Genomic DNA, 16,601 nt, shown 5'->3' with positions numbered 1-16,601 from the left:
TTGATGACTTTGTTACTAGTTTAACATTTTTCTTTTTTCAAATTTGTATTCTTCTATGGAATACAAATTTTAGGGAATATCCAAACAATGAAAATTGTAATTCCCTTCATTTTGCAATTTCCATGTATCCAACACCCAAACACTGAAATTTCAATTAACAGGATTTCAATTATTGGGAATTGTAATTCCCGTCATTTAGAAGTCTATGAAAATTTAGAAATTCTCCATCCAAACATAGTGTAACACATACCTCAGGTTGTCAATTTTAAGAAATCGTGCACCGTTAATTTTTTATTTTATTTTAAAGAGGGACAATTGATGACAAGTCACTGTTATCCACCATTCAGGGGCCGGAAAGACTCACAGTCACAGAGGCATTTCAGCCTCTCCCTGACCACAAGTCTGGCTTCCATACCATGTTAACTGAAGGCATTCACTTGTTTCATGCACTAATAAGTGGATGCGAAGGAGAAATTGAAGCGCACCATGTCATGGATGCAACGATCGCTGACAAAAAGTTTCAAAATGTCATCGTCGTCGACTGATCCAGACTCAACTGGTTTATCATCTTCTTTCATATTAGTTTAATACAATGTAAGCATTCAGCGACAATCTGCTAGGGCGAAACAGTTTCTTACATGTATTATCATTTCCTAAATAAATTTCTGAGCTTCTTTTGCAATACAATTTTAAGTGCAGAACCAACCAATGGCCAACTTGTGGCGATGCAAACATAAACAAGCAACCACAACGACCACTTACTTTGTCGGGAGTGCCGATCTAAGCATCTTCTAACACTAGTAGTTACATCGAGAGGCTTCGCATCCTGCATGCTAGTAACTTGTTCGGATGATTGTGGGATTTCTGCAAACAAGTGTGATTCTGCCTGAATCATCTCTTCATCTTGTTCTCCAGAAACCATTTCGTTAGTTGCTCTGTAATGGATCTTTTGCGGTTTGAGTACATCTCCTATCTTATTGTCCATCGCCTGTTCATTTCCCACGGCAGCTACCATTCCATCTTCTGCAACGTTTACGTAGGGACCTTGATGATCTATTGAAAAGTCCAACGACAACTGTGGGCAACTACTCACCATCTGAAAAACATGAAGATCAACAATATTAATCTGCAAAAATGGCCGGTATCCTGCAGCGTACTAATAATAGAACACAATGTGATGAGAAACTAAAACGCAGACTTCATGCACCCAATAACTAAATTACTTCGTTAAGCACTCGAAGACTAAGGAAAATAAAATTATACCTTCTGTACATGCATATATTGGCTAGAGTGTAGAATTTTGAGATATTCATCAACAGCCCTTACCCACCTGCAAGGGAAAGAAAATCAATCACGCATGTTAGAACAAAAGTTATGACGAGGTTGCCTAAAAGTGCACATACCAACCATATCAAAGAGACTATTATGATCACAACAGCCGCAACGAACATATGATGACACAAAGACACCATACTACGACAAGCTTAAAAGGACAAAGCTAACATGGAATCATGAAGTACCAGATGCCAGAAGCAGTTAATCCTTCAAAGAAAGCCAAGTGTCCACCATGCTTTGTTGTAGCCAATACAATATTTTTGTTTGCCCTGTTGAAGACGAATACAAGGCATATGCTTAAATGATGCGAAAGAAGAAACCGTTAAAAGAAAACACTTTAAGAGGTCCACCTGCATTCATCCCAAGGAATGGCTTCCCTGGTGCAGACTGGATCATCTAAAGCACTGATACAGAGTAATGGGACAGCTACATTTCCCACGTAAGTAGCACTGGTACAGCGTCTGTAAAATGTGTCCACAGTCTGTAAAGAAAAAACAGAAGCTTAACGCAATAGATAGAACAAAGGTAAAGTGAGAGGAATTAGTGAAATCTCAGACCTTATACCTCAAATTTCCCAACAATGCAGGTAGCATGCTGATCAAAATCACGAATGGAGCGTGACTATTGAAGAACAAGAACAAAACAAAGATTAGTATAGGGCAGGTAATGCCACTCAACGAAGTACAAACACACACACACACACACCGAGATTATTTCCACAGAACTGTTTCATTTGGATGTTTCCTGTTTTCCATGAGTAATATAAATCCACAATCAACTATTATGTGGTCCATGGGTTCAAAAGTTGAAAATTCCAGAAGTAAAATTACTTGTTGCAGGTTTTAACAATATTTCATAATGTGATAAATCGACAATTCAGTGTTTCCTTTCCAAAGTAGAAAGAATCACAAAGTAAAAAAAGTTGTTTATTCTAATCAATTTGTTTCTAGCAGGGTACAGAGGTCTAGTATCAACTTTATTCGCTGCTCAAACAATGATGCTGAGCTAAACCAAAAACTCTTAAAGACAACACCAACCTTTTTAATGCCTTCCCAATTAGCGAGGCGCAAGAAGTGAGGCTGGTGTCTGCATTAACCATTCATGATTTGTCATAAATATATTTTAAAAAGGATAGAAACTATTGTTTAAATAAATAGATCCCAATCCTACCTTTTGTATGTTGTAGGAAACTAAATGAATATGGTGCATGCACGTTGAGAAAATATATATACATATAAAGTAGCACACTGCATAATGTTTTTTGAGGTATTTACTACCCAAATTAAAAGGGAGGAATAGACATACAATTGAGCATAGCCTTGAAGGCCAATTGTTAGAGCTTTATCATAAAACTTCTGCAACAGCCTACGGCCTATAAATCTATCACCAAGCTGCAAAACAACAAACAAACATAGGATAAGTAACTCCAATCAATATGAAACTACTACATAAACCAAATGAATAATTACAATTCCATGACACATGTGAAAGGAGCAAACACCATTTTTTAAACAATAGCATCAACAACAACAACAACAACAACAAAGCCTTTTCCCACTAAGTGGGGTCGGCTATATGAATCCTAGAACGCCATTGCGCTCGGTTTTGTGTCATGCCCTCCGTTAGATCCAAGTACTCTAAGTCTTTTCTTAGAGTCTCTTCCAAAGTTTTCCTAGGTCTTCCTCTACCCCTTCGGCCCTGAACCTCTGTCCCGTAGTCACATCTTCGAACCGGAGCGTCAGTCGGCCTTCTTTGCACATGTCCAAATCACCAGAGCCGATTTTCTCTCATCTTTCCTACAATTTCGGCTACTCCTACTTTACCTCGGATATCCTCATTCCCAATCTTATCCTTTCTCGTGTGCCCACACATCCCACGAAGCATCCTCATCTCCGCTACACCCATTTTGTGTACGTGTTGATGCTTCACCACCCAACATTCTCTGCCATACAACATCGCTGGCCTTATTGCCGTCCTATAAAATTTTCCCTTGAGCTTCAGTGGCCTACGACGGTCACACAACACGCCGGATGCACTCTTTCCATCCAGCTCGTATTCTATGGTTGAGATCTCCATCTAATTCTCCGTTCTCTTGCAAGATAGATCCTAGGTAACGAAAACGGTCGCTTTTTGTGATCTTCGCTAGATTGCTCCGGTCATTAGTGTGGATAAGTATATAAATGGATAGAGATAGGAAAGCAAACACAAGATGTACGTGGTTCACCCAGATTGGCTACGTCCACGGAATAGAAGAGTTCTCATTAATTGTGAAGGGTTTACACAAGTACATAGGTTCAAGCTCTCCTTTAGTGAGTACGAGTGAATGATTTAGTACAAATGACATTAAGAAATATTGTGGGAGAATGATCTCGTAATCACGAAACTTCTAAGTATCGGAGTGTGGTGTCGTCTTGACTTGCCTTATCTGTCTCATAGGTAGATGTGGCATCTTCTCTGGAAGTACTCTTCCTCCATCCAGGGGTGGTATCTTTAACTGGTGGAGATGCACAAGGTAATGTATCAATTTCACTTGAAGCTTACTTGTAGTTTCAGGCTTGGTCAAGCGCGATACAAACCATGTAGTAGGAGTCCCCCAAGTCGCCGAGCTAGGGGGTCTGCTGAAAGAGGTGACAGACAAGGTAAGCAATCAGAGCTCCGACTGATTGTTCACCTTCTCCCCATCTTGCAGCAGCATGAAGGATAAAGAGAAGAAAAATGAGAAGAGATGATATGAGATACTTTTGCTTTTGAAGAAGTAACTTTCCACAGGCTTATTCTTGAACTGAGCTGGAGGGTTTTCTGGTTTCCTCCAGAGTATAAGGCCGACTGAAGAATTTGAGGGTCAAAACAAGTCCATCAAATCTAGAGTACGTTCCACCCTGCTGATATGGGATACTTTTGCTTTTGACAGAGTAATGGATGTATCGGCACGTGTGCTGTTACGCTTGTCTCCACATGCTTCCTTGTATCCTTCGCACTTGCCCTATCTGTTCCTCAAGCAGATGCGGAATCTTCCCTGGAAACATAAGATGATGAAGATGAGTACTCGAGAGCAATGCCAGGTAAGTAATCAGGTAAGGGGTTCCAGGCAGTCAGTTCCTGGCTGGAAGCTTGATTCCAAGTGCTGACTGATTGCTCTCTTTCTCCTTGTCTTGCAGGTAAAAACAAGGCCAAAAGAAAAAACAGGGAAAAAGCATGATATGGGATACTCTTGCTTTTAACCCTGATGATATGAGATATTCTTGCTCTAGTATAGCTTGTTTGCAGAGGTATTATCGGGGGGAAAGAAAGCTGAATATTTCGAAAGGCTTTGTTGGGAGTGCCCTCTCAGATATGATGAAGGGTTGAGCATTTTTGCAGGTCTGCCTGTCCGTTGGGGATGGAGGTCGACATATATGGGAGTCTCCCTAACAACAAGTAGTAATGCTATTCCTTTACCCTGCTTGGTCATAGCACGGTAGTGGGAGCTGCCAGTTTCACATGTTTTAACTCTGTCAGAGCACTTTGAAAAAGTGGTCTGTGGTATCTGGCTCTCGAGATTCGGAGAACGATGCCTCTTCGATTTTTGAGAAAGCAATCATGCTGGGGGTCTGACTCTCGAGATTCGGAGAGCAGTGTCTCTTCGATTTTTGAGGAAGTAATCATGTTGGGAGTCTGGCTCTCGAGATTCGGAAGGCGGTGCCTCTTCGATTTTGGAGCAAGCAATCTTGTTGGGAGTGTTGTCTCGAATGTGAGTAAGGGTTGGACATGTTTGCTAGTCTACCTTGCCACGAAGCACAAAGGTTGACACACAGGGACTTTCCAATTATCCAGCAATGGTACTGTTCCTTTACCCTCTCTTCGATTTTGAGAAAGTAGTCATGTTGGGAGTCTGGCTCTCGAGATTCGGAGGAAGGTGCCTCTTCGATTTTGGAGCAAGCAATCTTGTTGGGACTGTTTTCTCGAATGTGAGTAAAGGTTGGGCATGTTTGCTAGTCTACCTTGCCACGAAGCACAGAGGTTGACACACAGGGACTTTCCAATTATCCAGCAGTGGTACTGTTCCTTTACCCTTGTGGGTAATAATATGGTAGCTAGACCTTCAAAATTTATGTGTCTAAACTTTGTTAGTGCTGTTTCTTTGCTATTCTTTTACCTTTATTGGTCAGAGCGATGTAGTGGGAGCTGCAAGCTTCACGTGCTCAACTTTGGCAGAGAACTTTGGCAAAGTGATCTGTGGTACCCATGAGTTATTGTTGCGTGTGGGAAGTGGGTGATTGAACAGTAAGATTCATGTGCTTTCTACTTCACCAGAAGTCTTCGACAGAATGCCCATAATTTCTGCAAAGCTGAGTGTGCGTGTGACAGGTGCTGACAAGGCTAGAAAAGTAGGTGCCTCTTCGATTTCTGAGATCGGCCCTCGTGGTCTCTGAGCAGCCCAGCTTTTGAGAAAGCGAGCGCCTCTTCGATTGATTCGGAGAACGGTGCCTCACCGATTTTTGAGAAAGCAATCATGCTGGGGGTCTGGCTCTCGAGATTCGGGGAGCAGTGTCTCTTCGATTTTTGAGAAAGTAATCATGTTGGGAGAGTGGCTCTCGAGATTCGGAGGGCGGTGCCTCTTCGATTTTGGAGCAAGCAATCTTGTTGGGAGTGTTTTCTCGAATGTGAGTAAAGGTTGGGCATGTTTGCTAGTCTACCTTGCCACGAAGCACAGAGGTTGACACACAGGGACTTTCCAATTATCCAGCAATGGTACTGTTCCTTTACCCTCTCTTCGATTTTTAAGAAAGTAGTCATGTTGGGAGTCTGGCTCTTTAGATTCGGAGGACGGTGCCTCTTCGATTTTGGAGCAAGCAATCTTATTGGGAGTGTTTTCTCGAATGTGAGTAAAGGTTGGGCATGTTTGCTAGTCTACCTTGCCACGAAGCACAGAGGTTGACATACATGGACTTTCCAATTATCCAGCAGTGGTACTGTTCCTTTACCCTTGTGGGTAATAATATGGTAGCTAGACCTTCAAAATTTATGGGTCTAAACTTTGTTAGTGCTGTTTCTTTGCTATTCTTTTACCCTTCTTGGTCAGAGCGATGTAGTGGGAGCTGCAAGCTTCACGTGCTCAACTTTGGCAGAGAACTTTGGCAAAGTTATCTGTGGTACCCATGAGCTATTGTTGCGTGTGGGAAGTGGGTGATTGAACAGTAAGATTCATGTGTTTTCTACTTCCCCAGAAGTCTTTGACAGAATGCCCATAATTTCCGCAAAGCTGAGTGTGCGTGTGACAGGTGCTGACAAGGCTGGAAAAGTAGGTGCCTCTTCGATTTCTGAGATCGGCCCTCGTGGTCTCTAGGGAGCCCAGCTTTTGAGAAAGCGAGCGCCTCTTCGATTTCTGAGATCGGCCTTCGTGGTCTTTGAGCAGCCCAACTTTTGAGAAAGCAAACGGCTCTTCGATTTCTGAGATCAACCCTCGTGATCTCTAAGCAGCCCAACTTTTGAGAAAGCAAACGCCTCTTCGATTTCTGAGCAGGCGCCTCTTTGATTTCTGAAGCTCCGTCGAGTGCAGATTTTTATAGAGGCTGGCATTAAGTTCCAAAGCACACTTGAATCTCCACCAGTAGAAGCTTCATTCTTGCACTTCTAAGATCTTGATTTGTCCGACCTCTTCTCTCTTCAACACCTTTGAAAATGTCTGGCCCCTCCGACCGTCGTTTTGACTTGAACCTTGTTGAAGAGGCAGCCCCGCCTTCTCCAGACAACATATGGCGCCCATCCTTCGTCTCCCCAACTGGTCCTCTTACCGTTGGGGATTCCGTGATGAAGAATGATATGACCGCTGCGGTGGTGGCCAGGAACCTTCTCACTCCCAAAGATAACAGACTACTTTCCAAACGGTCTGATGAGTTAGCTGTTAAGGATTCGCTGGCTCTCAGTGTTCAGTGTGCAGGTTCTGTGTCTAATATGGCCCAACGCCTATTTGCTCGAACCCGCCAAGTTGAATCATTGGCGGCTGAAGTGATGAGTCTCAAACAGGAGATTAGAGGGCTCAAGCATGAGAATAAACAGTTGCACCGGCTCGCACATGACTATGCTACAAACATGAAGAGGAAGCTTGACCAGATGAAGGAAACTGATGGTCAGGTTTTACTTGATCATCAGAGATTTGTGGGTTTGTTCCAAAGGCATTTATTGCCTTCGTCTTCTGGGGCTGTACCGCGTAATGAAGCTCCAAATGATCAACCTCTGATGCCTCCTCCTTCTAGGGTTCTGTCCAGTACTGAGGCTCCAAATGATCCCCCTCCGGTGCCTTCTCTTTCTGGGGCTCTACCGACTGCTGAGACTTCTCCTAAGCAACCTTTGTGAAGGCTCCCTCTTGTGTGTTTATTTTGACTCATGTATATGTACATATTTGTAGCTTATCGGGGATATCAATAAATAAGCTTTCCTTCATTTCAACGTATTGTGTTAAATACACCAAAGCCTTCTTCGCTAAGTTCTTTGAATTTTCTTTTGTTGAAGCTTGTATGTTGAAGCTTTCTGAGTGGAGCATGTAGGTTGGGGTAGTGTTCCCTTAATTTCCCGAGTGAGGAAAACTTCTTGGTTGGAGACTTGGAAAATCCAAGTCACTGAGTGGGATCGGCTATATGAATCTTAGAACGCCATTGTGCTCGATCCTGTGTCATGTCCTTCGTTAGATCCAAGTACTCTAAGTCTTTTCTTAGAGTCTCTTCCAAAGTTTTCCTAGGTCTTCCTCTACCCCTTCGGCCCTGAACCTCTGTCCCATAGTCGCATCTTCTAATCGGAGCGTCAGTAGGCCTTCTTTGCACATGTCCAAACCACCGTAACCGATTTTCTCTCATCTTTCCTTCAATTTCGGCTACTCCTACTTTACCCCGGATATCCTCATTCCTAATCTTATCCTTTCTCGTGTGCCCACACATCCAACGAAGCATCCTCATCTCCGCTACACCCATTTTGTGTACGTGTTGATGTTTCACCGCCCAACATTCTGTGCCATACAGCATCGCCGGCCTTATTGCCGTCCTATAAAATTTTCCCTTGAGCTTCAGTGGCATACGGCGGTCACACAACACGCCGGATGCACTCTTCCACTTCATCCATCCAGCTTGTATTCTATGGTTGAGATCTCCATCTAATTCTCCGTTCTTTTGCAAGATAGATCCTAGGTAACGAAAACGGTCGCTCTTTGGTATTTCTTGATCTCCGATCCTCACCCCTAACTCGTTTTGGCCTCCATTTGCACTGAACTTGCACTCCATATATTCTGTCTTTGATCGGCTTAGGCGAAGACCTTTAGATTCCAACACTTCTCTCCAAAGGTTAAGCTTTGCATTTACCCCTTCCTGAGTTTCATCTATCAACACTATATCGTCTGCGAAAAGCATACACCAAGGAATATCATCTTGAATATGTCCTGTTAACTCATCCATTACCAACGCAAAAAGGTAAGGACTTAAGGATGAGCCTTGATGTAATCCTACAGTTATGGGAAAGCTTTCGGTTTGTCCTTCATGAGTTCTTACGGCAGTCTTTGCTCCTTCATACATATCCTTTATAGCTTGGATATATGCTACTCGTACTCCTTTCTTCTCTAAAATCCTCCAAAGAATGTCTCTTGGGACCCTATCATACGCTTTTTCCAAATCTATAAAGACCGTATGATAGGGTCCCAAGAGACATTCTTTGGAGGATAAAGCCCGGATAAAGGAGGAGGGGGAGGGCGTCAGGTAGTCGACAGCCGGCACTCCATGATCACGTCGAATCCTTATGAAACAATAGCATCAAATGCACAATTAATTTTCTTATCTAGCTGAAGCTTATTTGGTAACTTGCAGACAGGTGTCAGGGGAGGTGAAGGCAACAGCAAAATGTTTGTTTGTCCATTTTCTCAAACAGATGTCTAATATGTCTAAGATGTGTTAAATTAGAGTTGCCGCTACATTGGATGAGCTAAAAGAATAAGATTAAAGTCCAAAAGTTGACATGACCTATGTGACCACAATGGCTAAGGCCCAAAATAACAGTGATGTCCACTCAAGCCCAATGAAGAATATAGATTAAGTCATTCTGTACCACACCATACAGCTCCAAATACCGAAGGCCAGTGACACTCTTATGACAAGCTACAATCTAGGTGTGGCCAATCCACGCGCTGTCACGCTACACTGTGAAACCAAGCATGTCTCATGCTATTCTGCCATACCAGCATGTTCAACCTCTACACAATTGCTTTACTGAAAAGTACCTCTGCTTGGCTAACTAACATATTGAGGTCTTTCTAACAAAGTTCAGACCAAAAAAAATGTTCAGAAGTTAAAACACTCAATTCTGAAACCCAGATCAAACTCTAATCCCTGAATCCATACTACTGAGCCATTATTATTATCCCCTGCTGACCCACCATGGACATACACAATAGCCTAGAATGATTAACAGTAGAAACCAAAATTTGGGACAAAACCATATAAAGAAACTTGCCCACACACGCTGCCATTGCATTTAATCACAAACCAGAAACATTGCCCTTCACATAACCATTAAGTTGAGGCACTAACCAAAAGGTCCCAAGGGGAACAGACAGCTACGGCCCCAGCAGCAGGAGTCTTATCGCCATCCTCCCCAAGATACTTGACCTGAAAACAGTTAATTAAAATGGATGTTAACTTCAGGCAATTAAAAGAAACAGAGGATGTTGAAAACTAAGTTTATAATGAAAATTATTTTAAAAGATGTCCTAAAACTCACATAGCTACGTGCTTTGCAGAGTTGATGCCAATATTACTGGCAAATGAGAATACAGAGAGATGATGAAATTGACTTTATAAACATTCTATAAGGATCTGTTTGATATCAGAAACATTAGAATAGTTCTAGAAATTGCAAGGCGAGCGCCTCTAAAACATACATGAAGTTAAGATATGATAAAGGGATCCAGAATTAGAAAAAGTCGTGAAATCAAATGATACCATAAAAGATCAAATCTAACTTAACAAAAACAAAATGCTTAATAACGAATCTAACATGGCTAAATAGCATACCAAAACATTGGCACCTATACTTGTTCCAACAAGAAATAAAGGAGCCTTGGGGTATTCATGGTGGAGGTTATTAGCAACACTCCGTAAATCCTCTGTCCATCCAGCATTATAAAAGCAATCAGACTGAAAATAACAAATAACAAAAAACTTAGATTACCAATATAATTCATTGGCTTCATAAGAAAACTGATTATTTAAAGAGAAATGAACAATATCCAGAAAGTTAGACAAGGAAGAAGCAACATACAACGCATTACTATAACAAAATGTTTGTTTGGATCCTTTTCTTTTTCTTTTTCTTTTTTATTTTTTTTTTCTGTTTGTATTTGTAGAAGCTGTTTAATAGATGCTATTTGTACTTCAGTGGATAGCTTGTCCACTTTCATTCTTTTCTAGTTCATAGATTATGAATAAGGTGTGCTTTTGTTGTTTATAAAACAGCTTCTTACAGTAACTGAAACGCCACCCAATCCTCTGTGATTGCTAACGACAGCATTCCATCCGTTTTTCACTGTATTGAAAGCAAGATGCTTTATATACTGCAGCAACAAGTAACATCAGCTAATCATCATGAAAGCACACAAAGCACATCTTACACATGCAAAAGCTAATTATGGAATGAGTCTAAAGGAGATATCAAGAGGACGCTTATAGTTTTTTTTTTATAAATGAAATAGACTTTGTGATTCATATCATGGACTATATTTTCATTAGTTAAATAGAAGAACATGATTTATTGATGTAAATCCTGCATAAGGGTGCGGAATTTCTTTAGATTCTGTGGTCGCTTGTTTATTGTAGGTTGTGGCCAGCTCTTTAGTTTTTATGGGCTGTTGGTCCACTTAGATTGTACTTCCTTCAATTTAATCATTATGTTTCCTATATAAACAAATGAAAAATCATAATGTTTCCTATTGTAACAGCACAATGAAGTAAATGTGAAGCATAAAAAACAAAGTAAAAATAACTCTAAAGCTAGGAGTTGGGTCCTCTCCTTTTTCCATTTCCTCCTTTTGATGTAGTAGAACAATAGTGAGAGAAATGAAGAGGAGAGATTCTTACCCTAAAACCTGAAATCTGGCCTTTACAATCCCAACAAATGTGTATTTTGTTTTTATAAGAAACAAAAGTATTAATAAAAAGAACACAGGTGCATGAATAGTGAACATGGAATCCACTTCTACTAAATCATAAAACCTAAAAATCAGCTCTACACAAAAGAATAGATGCTAAGGTCAATGTCTGACTTTGTTACAACTGAATTGGGTCAACGCCTGACTTCTGTGTAAATTAACATTCCATGTGTAGTAAGGAATGGAAATACGCTCTTCACTGGAATTCTAATCCTCATCTTTGTTAGAATTGACTGGAAATGCCAGCCTGACAACGTGCCAAACATCACATCTTGGTAAAACAAAAATTACTTTCCCATTTCTGGACTGGATTATGACAATACAAACTGACCTAACAGAAAGGGACAACTCCTCCAACTCTACAGATGCTCAAAAAGAAGCCCCAACTAAACACTTTTCTGTAAGCCCTCCACCTTCTCACCAATTACTTCTCAAGCACCCTCCTAATCCTTTCCACCTATACAACCCACAAAATTGCTACCATAGCAATTCCACAGAAATATGACCCATTTCTTTCCTTCAAAAGATTTAAACCTCTCACATTATAGCGCATTACAAGAAATTGGGATAGACCAATTGACGCTTCTCCTTCAGTAATCACGACCATAAAGGCCCGATCCACTTCTGGGTACATTAATGTCAACGTCTATGGAATGGTGTAGGCAGTACAACATCTATCATTATTACAGGGTGCACTCTTGTTGTAGATCGGATGGCATGGTTTGGGCCAACTACTTTGGTTTGAAAAACCCTGGAGAATTTGATTCCTATTTTGGCTGAGACTAGGACTGATGTTTCCATGGCCAGGTCTAATTGTAGTTAGTATGTGTTTCAGACATATAATAACCAACAGGAAAAAAAAGGTCCTTGCAAAGATCCTAAAGTTCCCAATGTAGTACTAAGTTTTTAACTGCCAGGGAGCTCTAGCTCAAATTCCATCGGGATAGGGTGGGAAAGTGGTAGTAGGTCCTATCTTAAAAAGACTTTTTTCCTGAAGAAAAAGAAACCCAGTTGAGATTCCAAGATTCAACAGCTTTTCAGGTTTCTTGAGATATTTATTTTACTATTTTAACTTCTTGCTTGACTAAAACCAAATATTTCTATTTAAACCAACTAAATTAGTTCATATATTTTATTCCTAGAGACAGACACCAGAACAATAACTAGTAGAATTAAAGACACTACGAAATTGAGTACCAATAAGGGTTTAGTTGAGTAGCTTGCTCCCACGTAGTCAGGGGTTCAATTCTTTGTAGTACGAATCTAATCTAGCTATTTGCAAGAATTTCCTACCTTCTAAATTGTAGGGTTTGATAGGGGACACCAGTTTCAAACCAGAGCCCTTCATGTGGATATGGGGAATTCTCTATGTACAAAAAGGCAAATAAGTAATGAAGAAATAAAGATGAAGCTTACAGGAGATTCAGAATCGCTGGTTAATCCAGGAATCACCAGCACGATAGGGGTGGTGTCAATAGCATTGTTTGTGCTAAAAGCATCTCCCAGAACTGGAATACAAGCATACACATGGATCAGAATAGAAAAAAAATCTATAACTACTATTACCATGAAATCAACTGAGTGTCATAGCACTTCATACAAGAGCATGATAAATACATACCAAGTAAAGACACCGTCACAAGCATACATTTTATGATTATGAAAAATCTTTTTGTAACCAATGAAAAAATGGTTTTTATTTTATGAGAAGAACCAAAATAATCTTTTCAGTGGGTTGGGTATATAGGGCTTTAGAATATACAGGGGTTGGAATCAAGGAATATATATCAGAAACATAAAATTAAAATGATAAAGTAAGTATAATTTGGTTCTAACTACATTACACGCCCTTGAAGCTTGGGGTGATTTTCAAAATGTGTCATTAAGTTTCAATTTTCTTATATAACACCATAAAGCATCAAAATACGAATTTGGTCGGATTGATTGCTTGATCCTTCATTAAATTGATGACATAGTGAGTGTGAGATAACTATATGGGCTAACGTTTAAGCCACATTTGCACCACAGTGACAAAAAACTCATCAAATTAATAGAGGGTTAGATATTCAAAGAGCAAAAGGTGTAAATTGATACAATTTCAAAACATAAGGGTGCAATGCGAGAAAATTAGAACCACATAGTCCATTTTGAAAATCACCCTCAAACCTGAAGGGTGTAAAATGTAGTTAACCCTTTACTTTGCGTTCATAAATGTCTATAAAAGGATATATGTACATGGTCATTAATTTCAGGTAAATCAAATAATAGTTACCATCAGAGTTCCTTAGCCAATCCAAAGCAATGGTGCCACCATCAGATAGATGAAAAATTTCTCTGAGAGGGAATATACATGGCTATCTGTTACTCAAAAGCATAAATCAAAATTCAAGAGGAAGAATAGTTGCTGTGACATTTTATTATCTGTATTTTAAATAAACATTAGCAAACCTATGTGAGAAATCAAGTTCATGGAAAAAAGATGTAAAGTATCAGAGATCCCAGTCAACCTTTCAGAATGAGACAGAAAATTTTAAGGATCAAAAGAGAACAATACAATACACAGTTACATTTCTCATTTTGAAAGCAGTAAATTAGTAAACTAACAAGCCAACTGATTCATTTCCCCAAATAGACACATCTCATGTATCCTTACGGCTATAAATCACAGTGTGTCACTTTATATCTATCGTTTGGTGTCAAACAAGACTAAAACCACCTTATATAAAGTTAAAGTCAGATTCCAGGAAGCTCGTTAAGCTTCGGTTACGGCAGGGCTTAGAGACGTTTTTTTCTCTGATGTTTAAATAGATGGAGGGCAGCTGTGTGTTACTATCAGCTGGGATACGCTGTATTGTTTCCCTCTAAAACCTTGTTCAACAACCCAAAAATTCAGACGACTGTATGCTAACCTTAAAGCCCACCCCTTCTGCGTTCTTTTCTTTTACAAGGAAATAAATATATATGCCCGATTTAAACAACACCAAACTGGAAACACAATGCAATTTATATACATCATATGCCAAAAATGGCATCTCATATGGTGTTTTTATATTGAGTGTTAACTGTGAAACAAATACGGTGGATGAAAAAATTTACGAAAAACCTTTATGAAACATGGTACACAGATTACTATCAAATTCCTATTCAAATGATCATTGTTATAACTTTTTTTAAAATAATATATCGACAAGACTACACCTGAACGAAACGAAATCAAACATATATCAAACGATATATAAAATCCACTGAACACTAAAACCCCCTCACACAATCACACTAACTCAAAGACTGAGAGCACTCTGGTTTAACATATCTACCAGACAGACAACTCATATAATACCTCACCATTTGCTTTGCAGTTTGCAGCAAACCCCCTCAAAATTCAAGTTAAGTCCAAGTCTGAAATTTTGTTTAAACAAACTAAAAGAAAAGTAAATTAGTGTGTTTTTACTGTTCTTAAAATCCTAATCCACATACGAAGATTTGTAGTAACAATCCCAGCTGAATTGGGTTTTGCAGTGGTACACTAATACTCTAAACATTTCACTTCGAAAAATGCACAATGCACACAGATGCAGCATAACCCATCACACAAAAACAACCAGAAATTTCAAATCTCGAACTGACCCAGATGGCCAAATGCGAAAATATAAATAACCCCCTTTTGCCCACAGAATTTGATAATTGGGTCCACGAGTTAAAGACAGATGCAAGGGCACCTTCGGTAGGTGAAAGCAGGAGGCCGCCCAAAGAAGCCGACGAAAAGAGTCTGGAAATGGGGGCTTGAGAGCCACGGCGTCGCCAAATACCTGCAAATTAATCGACTCATTAGTTAATTGACCAACAAAATCAAAAAATTAATAGTTGGTTAATCAGAAAGTATTGAATTGGGACCTGGAATGGAGAATCCGGCACTTGGAAACGACGTCTTGGTAGATGTGGGAGGAGGGGTTGAAGGTTAAGGAGACGGCGGAGCCTCTGAAGGCGGTGAAAAGGTCCTGGAAGAAATGGAATTCGAGGAAGTGGTATAGAAATGCAGAGGAAATCGCGAGGGAAGCGAAGAGGTAATGCCAAACGGGAATCACAGAGAGATCGTTGAGCAGAAGAATGTAGGGGTTGCCGGAATAGGAATCCTGACGGAGGAGGAGCTCCCTGCAACTGCAATCCATCGTCACCTATGATTTCAGGTTTCTGGTAATGAAAGTTGATTTTCTTTCGACTTATAAAATGGCGGGGACAGGTGAAATATTCAGCTGCCCTTCGGAATGGGACCCATGCTGACGGATACGAGCCGTTGATGAATGGAAGTGGAAACATGGACTCCTAGTTTTACATCAAAGTTATGATTCCGTTCTATGGTCTACCACTATTTTTCTTTTATCGGAATATTATTGTTAACTTATTAAGAAACTAAACTTATAAATAATAACGTTTATTTGAAGAGAAAAAAAAAAGCAAAGTTATGAATTAAATCGAACAGTAGGTTAAATCAAAAGTTATGAATTGACCATCTAGGGAAGGTTAGATTGTTCGATTTGATTAAGAAAAATGCGTGGGGCTATAATTAATTCATAAAATTTTGAAAGTGATGTAAATTTTTACTCCTAATTGATGAGAACGTATTTTTTGATTGATGAGGCTCACATTTATTTTACTAGTTCAACCAACGAAGGAACATACAATTTTTCAAGCTTCTTTACCTATAAATGTAAAGCTAATAACTAGTTTTTACCTTTAAATTGTCCTAATTAGGAACATTTCTTTATTCAAGAAACACAATCAAATCTGACAAGGATCTCTAAAATAATTCATATATTATTATTTATTTAGTAATATCTCTAAGAATTATTGTTTAGTATACTTACGATATTTCAACATCTTAAAATTCTTTTTTAAGTGCATCCAACAAATAACATGGTCTAGCCAATTAGAACGACACATAGCATGAGAACTCTAAACAAGTGGTTCTTACGCTCTATAACTATCTCAATCTACACACTTCTCAAGTAAGTTGATTCTACGCAATTCAATCATAAATCACTCATCATTTCCACATAATTTATGACTCAGCCATCAATATTTGGGTCTAGCAACTATCATA

At 39.7% G+C, this 16,601-nt stretch overlaps 1 protein-coding gene across 2 annotated transcripts; it reads right to left on the bottom strand.

Moving 5' to 3' along the window:
* Positions 1 to 518: 518 nt before the first annotated feature.
* LOC103444947 (embryogenesis-associated protein EMB8-like) lies at positions 519 to 15,831 on the bottom strand. 2 transcript variants are annotated; one of them, XM_017334897.3, is made up of 14 exons: positions 15,395 to 15,831; positions 15,220 to 15,309; positions 13,773 to 13,834; positions 12,917 to 13,008; positions 10,817 to 10,906; positions 10,368 to 10,490; positions 9,885 to 9,962; positions 2,641 to 2,726; positions 2,373 to 2,421; positions 1,900 to 1,956; positions 1,686 to 1,816; positions 1,521 to 1,604; positions 1,264 to 1,330; positions 519 to 1,096 (listed from the first exon to the last, which is right to left on the bottom strand). In XM_017334897.3, the coding sequence occupies exons 1-14, from the start codon at positions 15,667 to 15,669 to the stop codon at positions 647 to 649; spliced, it is 1,734 nt and encodes a 577-aa protein (XP_017190386.3). In that variant the 5' UTR covers positions 15,670 to 15,831; the 3' UTR covers positions 519 to 646. The 2 variants fall into 2 exon arrangements, with proteins under 2 accessions (XP_017190386.3, XP_070663211.1); XM_070807110.1 differs by lacking the exon at positions 10,368 to 10,490 and having other exon boundaries at positions 15,395 to 15,764.
* Positions 15,832 to 16,601: the final 770 nt, after the last annotated feature.

This window comes from Malus domestica, chromosome 10 (genome assembly GCF_042453785.1).
Source record: "Malus domestica chromosome 10, GDT2T_hap1".
Taxonomy (NCBI): Eukaryota; Viridiplantae; Streptophyta; class Magnoliopsida; order Rosales; family Rosaceae; genus Malus; species Malus domestica.
The sequence above is the reverse complement of the archived record's forward strand: the minus strand, read 5'-3'. Positions and strand labels throughout refer to the sequence as shown.

Coding starts and splice junctions, on each gene's coding strand:
- LOC103444947 (XM_017334897.3), bottom strand. CDS start 15,669: ATGGATTGCAGTTGCAGGGAGCTCCTCCTCCGTCAGGATTCCTATTCC. Junction 1,331..1,520: donor TTAACTGCTTCTGGCATCTG/GTACTTCATGAT, acceptor TTTCCCTTGCAG/GTGGGTAAGGGCTGTTGATG. Junction 1,097..1,263: donor AATATATGCATGTACAGAAG/GTATAATTTTAT, acceptor CATGTTTTTCAG/ATGGTGAGTAGTTGCCCACA.